The 8,899-nt window shown below is 38.3% G+C and overlaps 1 protein-coding gene across 3 annotated transcripts; it reads right to left on the bottom strand.

Annotated features, from left to right (window-relative positions):
* Positions 1 to 3,057: 3,057 nt before the first annotated feature.
* Positions 3,058 to 6,373, bottom strand: bloc1s5 (biogenesis of lysosomal organelles complex-1, subunit 5, muted). Of its 3 annotated transcripts, none has more exons than XR_002276180.1 (6): positions 6,035 to 6,373; positions 5,575 to 5,680; positions 4,878 to 5,007; positions 4,357 to 4,415; positions 3,197 to 4,247; positions 3,058 to 3,145 (listed from the first exon to the last, which is right to left on the bottom strand). XR_002276180.1 is itself a non-coding variant. In XM_020615305.1 (5 exons), the coding sequence occupies exons 1-5, from the start codon at positions 6,051 to 6,053 to the stop codon at positions 4,074 to 4,076; spliced, it is 465 nt and encodes a 154-aa protein (XP_020470961.1). In that variant the 5' UTR covers positions 6,054 to 6,373; the 3' UTR covers positions 3,166 to 4,073. The 3 variants fall into 3 exon arrangements, 1 of the variants encoding a protein (XP_020470961.1); XR_002276179.1 differs by having other exon boundaries at positions 5,575 to 5,657; XM_020615305.1 differs by lacking the exon at positions 3,058 to 3,145 and having other exon boundaries at positions 3,166 to 4,247; positions 5,575 to 5,657.
* Between the last annotated feature and the right edge of the window lie 2,526 nt (positions 6,374 to 8,899).

Below are 8,899 nucleotides of genomic sequence, written 5' to 3'. Positions count from 1 at the left end.
ACCCCTCAGTAACTGAGTAACAGGGGCCCATCATGTAGCACAAAAGAAGAGACTGAGCATGCAGAGGCTGAAAATTCCCAAAAGCAGTCAGGAAATCTACTAAAATATCCTGCAGTGATAATGACTAAGTTTATGACGCTTCTAAAATATTTGCAGAGATCATGTAGTTGCTGAGTCAAACCTAGAAGGTAAATTCTGTTAAGTACCATTATGTTGACCTTGCACATGAATGATGTGGAATTTTTACCCATATCATCCATATAGGTTACATCACATACAGCATATTGGGTTAAAAAAAAACTAAAATTGATATTGTTTAGATGGTTTAAACTAGTAGCGGTTATAAATAAAAACTAAAACTAGCGTAGACTAGCGTAAAATACAGAAGTGAGGTTGTACCATATAATGACATACTGTAGCTATCACTGATGCTACCACATAAAGATAGTGTTTGTTTTACATATTTACTGCCAGTTTTAACTGCAATTCGGGCTTTACAGATACATTTCTTCTCCAAATAGTCTTAACAAAAAATTATTTTGGACATTTGAGTGCATTTATTTAACAGCTAAGATATGACAGGAAATGAGGGGACAGAAAGAAAATGATCAGGGTGGTCCGCATAGGGTGTAGACCAAAACATTCACAGTTGAATGGTGCTGTGGACTGATTAAATGGAACTTTTGTCATGGAACATGGTCGCTTGATAAACATGATGACATTCCCATAGTCACTGAAGTGACTTTGTTCTATCATTCAAGCACAGCTCCAGCAGTTCTTACAGACTTTCAGTCTAACATGAATTATTGAGATCCTAGTTTGTGGTAAATGTCTTCATTATAGGCCATGTGCACATTTCATCTCTGTGATATTATTCATTCTGTTCCAGTGTATGTGGAAAGCAATTTTTTCAGACAGAGCATCAGATTGCATTAATCAACACACTTCATATCTCTGTCTGTTGTCCAATAGGGCTCCAGCTGGGTGCTGCTATTTCGTTTACCATTTATGTTGGCACAGGGAATGGCTACTCCATGGCCTGAGAGCGCTGCTATCCCTGCAAAACAGGAAGAACACGCTGCTCTCAGATGGACAAAGCAGACAAAAAACAAGTCAACCAATGTCCAGAGACATGAGGCAGCAGGCTGAGGAGGATGATAAGAGGAGATTTAAGCCTGTGCTCTGCTCATCTTACAAGATTATACAGTATGCTTTAGCCTGTAGTCTGTTTTCATGCCATTACTTTGAGTATATTTTCTCTTAATTTAATGTTTGACAGACATATGTTTGCACAGACCAAATAATGCCCTTATATCCCTGTTTTATTCAACTAAATGACACTTCTAATACCATTGACTAAAACATTTATTGAGTGGTTGCTGAGATTTCTGGCCCATGCTTTGACTTGTTGCTGTTGCAGTCTCCCAAACAGACACTGGTCTAAATCCCAGAATGCTTAGTGCCAATTTATTTTGGCGAAAAGAATGCTTTGTATTAACAATGCTATTGTAATTTCCCCTGGAAGCTTTCCTACCCTGCCTCAGCCTCATCGCTAGGTAGATGTTTTCTGGTTTTGTGGATGTGAACCAGTGAAGAATTGATGTGGCAACAACTAGAAAAGTTAGTTCTCAAACCTGGATCTACCTGTGCACCTTTGTTGTGTAGGGTTAAATCCTGCACAAACCTGTGTTCCCTTTACCCTGTCAAAAGTCTAACTTGCTCCCAACTTTAAAAACAAACCTGGACTTACTTATAAATCAGTGCACAAAATTATCCAAACATTTTCTGACTTGAATATATTTCAAAATCTTACATTACACAGCAATGTCAAAATTCATTATAACTGACATAAACCGTGTCGTTTGTAATATCAAGCCTAACAAATAACTACATTTGTGACTCTTTACTCATGAATAGCTACTGTAACACCCATATGACTTTACTGATGACCTTTCTGGTGCTCTGTTCTTTTTTTCCAATGAAACTGAAAAAATGAAGAAGGGTAAATGAAAACATGCCTCACTGACAGAGATCGGTTATGTTTCTCTACTGTCACACCTTGTTAGCTCTTGACGAGCTATGTCTATGTTGGACATCTGCAGCTAGTCACCAAGGCATGGGGAAGGCATATACACAAACACACACACAGACATACAAAGGGCAGATTGGCGCTGACCCTTTGCTTTGAAACATCTGCTGGCATGTCTATATCCTCTCAGATCTCTGATGACAGGACAAGCACCGTGTCCTGTTCTGATGCCACACACACACACACGTATGCAGTGAAATGGGCAGAGGAACCAGAGCGTTTCCTTGCATACGAGTAGGGGGATAGGTTCACTAAATGGAAAAAAGCTGCAGCTCCTGTGAAAGGGGATACAGCACTGAGTTCACTTCAGCAGTGATGCCAGAAACTCTGCAGAGGGACTCTACTGCTAGCTTGTTTTGTTTTATTCTCACTTTTCCTTGTTATTTTTTGAGGTGAAGTCCAGCCCTGCTTCTTCACATGACAATGGGACATTTGACAACGGAGTGTATAGTAGAGAATTAGAGGGGATATCTTAAATATTTGTTCTATTACATTGTCTGAGATAAACTCAGTTCTCAGCCATGCCAGGAATGTGCCCAGTGCACCCACCCATCCATTAACCTGTCCAACAACACACCATTATCTGGAGCAAAAACAAAACAGAGTCTACTATCAGGCTCAAAGATTCTGGACTTCAGGGTCAAGACACACACATGACTTCACTTCTTGTCCAGTTCCTATGACAACTTTTACATATTATTGCTCTGTTTTTATCTGTGATACACACTTAAAAGTGAGTGTTACTGCTGTAACATACAGACATGAGACAATAATGTACATAGTATATACAGTATAAATGCATAGACTAGAAAGAAATTAAGAGAAAAAGTATGGTGATGGGAAAACACGTGCTACCAGAACAGCTTCAGTGCTACCTGGCATTGACTCTCCAAGTCTCTGAACTACTGGAGAGATCAACACCATTCTTCCAAAAGATGTTCCCTCATATGGTGGTGGAGATGCTGTTGTTGATCACGTTGCTCCAAAATCTCCCTTAGGTGTTCAACTGGGCCATAGCATATGATTCACATCATTTTCATCTTCATCAAACCATACCTTATGAAACAGGGTATGATTCACATCATTTTCATCTTCATCAAACCATACCTTATGAATCAGGGTACTGTCATCCTGAAAGACACCACTCATTCAGGTTTTTTCCCTTAATTTGACACCTGTCTGTATGTTCCTTATGCAAACATAAGCAAAATGGAAATGATCATTTAGAGTTTGTGTTCAGCAGTCTGTGCATTTTAAACACGTTATGCTCGCCAGCCACTGAAAATGTTTTTATGTATACATGACCAGAAGGAAATTCCAGAAGACAAAAATCTGTTTTTCTGCTTAAATGACAGTATCTGTGACTCATTAAAATTCAATTTGAGGTGGCAAAACAAACAAAAAACAGCTTGTGCTGAGCATTTTACACCAAAAGCGGCTTGAAATTAGAGAGGAGAGCTGGTGATGGATGATTTGCTCATGAAACTGTTTTGTTTGTTTCTGCAATGCTTGACCTGTTCTTTAAACACACCTGCTCAGAAGTGCTGTTCCAACATTTAACTGTCTAGTTTTCCTTGCTTTGAATACAATATCTCGTCAGAGTTTCGCTCAGCTTGAGCCTGATGCAAATTTATTTTATTTTATGTTTAAAATTTCACAGGCAAAGAATCAAGTGATTGGTTATTTAAAAATAACATTTGTCAGACCTCAAATTTCATGGGCTAAAGACTGAATACTGAGATTCTGATGGCCTGTGAAATTTCCATACCGTTATTCATATTACATATCTACAATTTGGAAAATGTTGACTCCCGCGCAGGAGCAAAACCTATAAGCTTTATGTTCTTCTTCTGTCAATCACCAAGTACTCAATCAAAGCCAATAGCTTCATGCCTCATGTGCAAAACAGATGTAGATGTCTGTAATAAACAGAAGCGTTCATACAGTGTGTTTGTTCACTCACACCCTCACAAACAGTAGCTAATTAGATGGGTGAAAACTTGGTCAGGTCCTTCTTCATTTTGCTGTACTGGGTACTGAGTTCTCTTACAGCCATAGCGTGCTCCTCATCCACTGCTTCCTTTAATTTCTGCTGTTCTTTCAAAAACTCTGCCCACTCATCTTTCAAACGCTCCATGTTCACTTGCAGCTGGGTGCTCTGGAAGAACACAATATTATAAATGCCTTTACAACTTACAATGGCATTAGGGTATTAGGGGATTAAAGTGTGTCCACATGATTTGTGATTCCTTTGCCTGAATTTTTACCTGCTGTGCCTCCAGCTCCCTCTGCTGGACTCTCTCTGCCATGTGATTAGCAGCTTCCACTGTGGGACAGATGCAAGAAATAGTCCAATGTTCAAAGTGTACAGTTCATCTTAAACCAGGCAGATACTAAAAATAACAGAAAAAGGAGCACATTCGTGTTTTGAAGCATCACATTTCTGTTTTGATAAAATACTGTTCAACGTTAAATAAAGAAAATAAGACAAACTGTAAGGCAGTGTTCACCATAATAGGTCCACCATAGTAGTGCGCCATTATACAGTACCATTATGATGAATTGAAATATAGCACAATTATGAAACACTGTGGAATGCACACACATTGTTGCTGAACATGTCTCTGCACTTCAATGAAGTTAAACATTCCCAGTGAATTGAATAATAGTATGCTTTTTTTTTAAAAGTGCCTGTAAACAGCTTCAGTGTCAGGAAAAGCATGACATAACACACTTTTAGAGCAATTTAAAACAGAGCCACATTCAAGGCATGACAGAGAAGACTTACATCGTTTAATGACATCAGACAGCTGCTGGTTCATACTCTCAAAATCTGTCTGCTGCATATGCTCATTTGTTTCCACCACTGCTTTATTGAGATTCTCCAGCAGTCTGCTCTCCCTGTGCCCACGCTTCTCCTAAACAGCAGAAGAAATATTAGAGCTGTCATGTAAATAATATACTGTAGTCATAGAGACTAATGATGGTTATTAACATGTTGCTTCTAATCAAATGAGTGCAAAAGTAAGTTGTTTTCAACAAGAAGAGATAACAGAGTACCTTTAAAGTACAGCATATTGACCACTCCACTACAGATGTTATTTGGCTTGGGGATATTGCCCTAAGTCAATTTGTACTTAAAACAACAGACATATTACAAAATTGCTTGTAGTGGAGATAGTAAACAGAAATGTGTAGTTTAATTACTTTTCCCCCTAGTTAAAACACAATAATTAAAACTCCAAAATAATGTCTTTTTGTTTATCTGTGACTCACAATATGATGAGTTGTAGTTTAAGCTAAGATGGCAGATAAGGGTGGAGTTTACAGAGTCAGTTTCTGACACTTCAGCAGGTGAACACAAATTACAGTCCTCTAGAAGATGTGTGAGAAGCTCTCATGATAGTTGGGCCCTAATACGTTTTAAGTGTTTGCAGGAGGAGTTGTGTAGGGTTCAGGAGCCCTCACAGTTTTACTTTAAGTACCTCAAACTCTCTCACAAAGTAGCGGATCTCTGCATTGACGACTGGTCTGTGGTCAAATAGTCGGGACTGAATATCACCCACATCTGCAGGACCAGTACACATAAGACTAAATTCAGTTTTGAAACAAAAAACACATAGGATAGTACATATTACAATATCATGGTGACAAGTTAGTATCGCTTTTTATTAAGCACACTGTAGTAGACTGCATGCTCTAAACAGTATGTTTTATTATCATGAATCCCAACCATCAACCAACCATTTACATCTCATTGTTATGGTTGTACTTTATAAACGTTTCTAAAAGTTCGGTATCCTAAAGACAAGATGATCGATTCTAATAAAAATCATACAGATAAATAACACCATGTATTTACATTATCAGATGAGCCGGAATCTAAAGAAAAGCGCAAGACATGCCGAGAATGCAAATAATTTTTGCGTTTCGGATTTCGCTCACCTTTAGCAATTTTTTCCATTTCCCCGGTTTCCACGTTGTTGTAATAGTTAATAATAATGCATCAACAATTTATTTGTTGTGAAACAACTAGCTCAATCAGCTGCTAATCACTGCTAAATGTTCCAATTTTTAAGCTAACTGGGAGGTAATTGTGAAAGAGAAACATGTGTGTAGCATAGCAAGCCTATCAATCATTAGCGCGAATTATTCCTTAAATATAACTTAATAAAATAAAAGCTCAAGGTCAATTAACTAATAATGCAAGTGCACTAGAATATGTAAAAACCTAATACTCTTGTGAGTGGAAATCAGCTGACTTAGAATGTAGTTCCTGCTACATCCGGGTACGACTGATAGAGTGAACCAAGTAAATGGAAGAGGGGTACAAGGGCTGGGCTGAACCAATGAGCTGAAAGAGGGTGTCACATTCAGCTTAGTACGAGTTTCTAATTAGGTTTGGTCTTTTCAACTAGTCCACTTTAAATACTTTATTCTATAATCTCTGAGTTAAGATACAGTAACGTGCTGTGTACTCATAGCCAACATTTATGTGAGAGGGTAGGTGTGACCGTGAAAGTCAGTAGTACGACCTGAGGACAGAAAGAGGAAGAAAAATTATATTTACATCTTAAATGTGGTGAAGTAGAAGTGTAAACTAGCATACAATGGAAATAGTCAAGTAAGGTATAAGTACCCGAAAACTGCCCCTAAGTGTATCAACTCATTGATTGTACTTACTCAGATTCAAATACTAATTTAAACAGTGTAAAGTGTTATGCTGTTTGTTGGCCGCTAGGGGGCAGCTGTCAACCACAAATGGACAGTTTAAAGTGTTGTCTGTTGGCCGTTAGGGGGCGGTTGCACCGATATACGTCGTCAGGAGCTCAAACTAAAATAAGAGAAGAAGAAACAGTCAATGCAATGTAAATAGAGTGCAGCAGATAAAAGCAAAGAAAAATGTACACAACTACGCTATGTACATCTTTTACTAATGTATTTAAAAATCAGATTTTTATCACTAATATACAAACAAGAAAGCATTATTATTTTTTAAAATTTTACTATTGTGGGAGTAAACAGGTGTTCCTGAACTGATTAATTGCCTTCTCTAGTGAGACACAGACCACAACCTCTGGCCCTTCAGGCAGCAGGAAGGTACTGTGATGGATAAAATTATGACTGTGTGTTGGAACCAGTTTATTTACTTGGAATATAATTAGCTCAAGATGACTTAAAATTGATGTTTATGTCCAGAAAAGAGCAAATAGTTAATGCTGAAACCCCATGTAAACGATTGTATATGTAGATTGTTATATTTGTGGCACAGCTGTATTTTCTACTGTGTTCGTGTGTTCAGGATGTCTTTTACAGATGCTGAGTATCATGGACGGGTATGAAATGCAGCTGTTTAAACCAATACTACTTCTGTGTATTTCAGTGTAATTATTGGAAGATGGAATGTAGTTTGGTGATTTCGGCCTCCTGCTCTCTGCCATTTGTCTGCTGCATGTGTGCATGTGGTGCCTGTTGTGGAGTCTGACAGGCAACTGGGGAAGGTGCGCGCCAATGCGTTTCTATCTTCAGTATCGGTAATAAGCAAAGACGCATGGTATGATAACCATCAATTATCATACCATGGTATACTGTGAAACCGGTATACTGTTGCAGCCCTTACTTCAGAGCAATCATTTTGCTGTTCACCATGACAAAAATAAGTTCCCATTAAAATATTGCCACTATATTAGGGGAGCGCCTCGACCCGTCTTTTGTAGAGCTTTTGATCACCATTACAGGCTTTCTCATCCATGTTTGCATCATACTAAATTTTGGATATAGACCTTGTGGTACAAGCAAAACCTACACAGCTGCTAAACTATTCCTGTATCATTTTGTTTAAAGTAGAATTATATTGTTGTAAAACAATGTATTTGAATACAGTGCACCTGAAGACCTGCTGAGTACATGAACTCCAGAACTCGGAGGCACAGGACCCAGTGAAGAAGATAACCCAAAGCTTTGTGGGCTCACACTACAAACCTCCAGACAACAGTTCAGATGGTGAGTAAATTGTTCAGACCATTGTGAAATGTGACATCAAATTCTTATTGCTGTGGATAACTTCTCAAAGTGAAATTTAGCATTCCTTCAGTTTGGTACTGCTTAAATGTGTAACCTTTTTACAAAAGTGGTGCGTTACAACTGCAGATTAGTTTAAATTACTCTTAAAGATCAAATTTGCATGGCCTGTTACATAAATTGAGGGTAAACAAAAATGGGAATTGTTAACGTGAATGTTCCTTATAGGCTTGATGGCGACGAACCCAGCAGAGGGATGACATCAGCAGTCAAGATTCAAGATTTTTATTTGCCATTTATACATAAACAGTTTAGGCATATAGGAATTCTTGTGCAGGGCTCTCCTGGAGTCAGGTAAAAAGTTTAAAGCCAAAAAAACAAACACCTAGTGTAAATATAAAATTACCCAAAAAACAAGAATACCCAAGGATACAAAATAGTTAATAAAATTGTGGATACAGGAATAAGATAACAGGTAAAATGGGGAGTTTCAAATATTGCACATAGTGTAACTGTATATGATATTCTACTTAGTAGGGTAATGCGGGCTTATTGCACAGGTTTTTCACATCTTGTATTTACCATCAGTCTTACTGCGGCACGAAAAAAGCTGTTGTAAAGTCTTCTTCTGTGTGTGATGATACCTCCGCCCTACTGTGCCTGAGGTTGTAGGTGCAGTTTTTGTGTTTGAGCAGAGAGTGGGCTGGGTAGTGTGGATCCCTGAGTATGTTCTCTGCCCTTTTACAACATCACTATGTATACAGTGTGTCCATAGCAGGCAGTTCAGTC

The sequence above is a fragment of the Monopterus albus genome, unplaced genomic scaffold (assembly GCF_001952655.1).
Source record: "Monopterus albus unplaced genomic scaffold, M_albus_1.0 scaffold162.1, whole genome shotgun sequence".
Classification (NCBI taxonomy): Eukaryota; Metazoa; Chordata; class Actinopteri; order Synbranchiformes; family Synbranchidae; genus Monopterus; species Monopterus albus.
This window is presented reverse-complemented; position numbering and strand designations above follow the sequence as displayed.

Bases quoted from the DNA above. Each gene is read 5' to 3' on its own strand.
- bloc1s5 (XM_020615305.1), bottom strand. The intron at 5,008-5,574 runs GTACTTAAAGTA...TCTGCTGTTTAG, and splicing joins ACTTTGTGAGAGAGTTTGAG to GAGAAGCGTGGGCACAGGGA. The intron at 4,416-4,877 runs GTAAGTCTTCTC...TCTGTCCCACAG, and splicing joins GTCTGATGTCATTAAACGAT to TGGAAGCTGCTAATCACATG.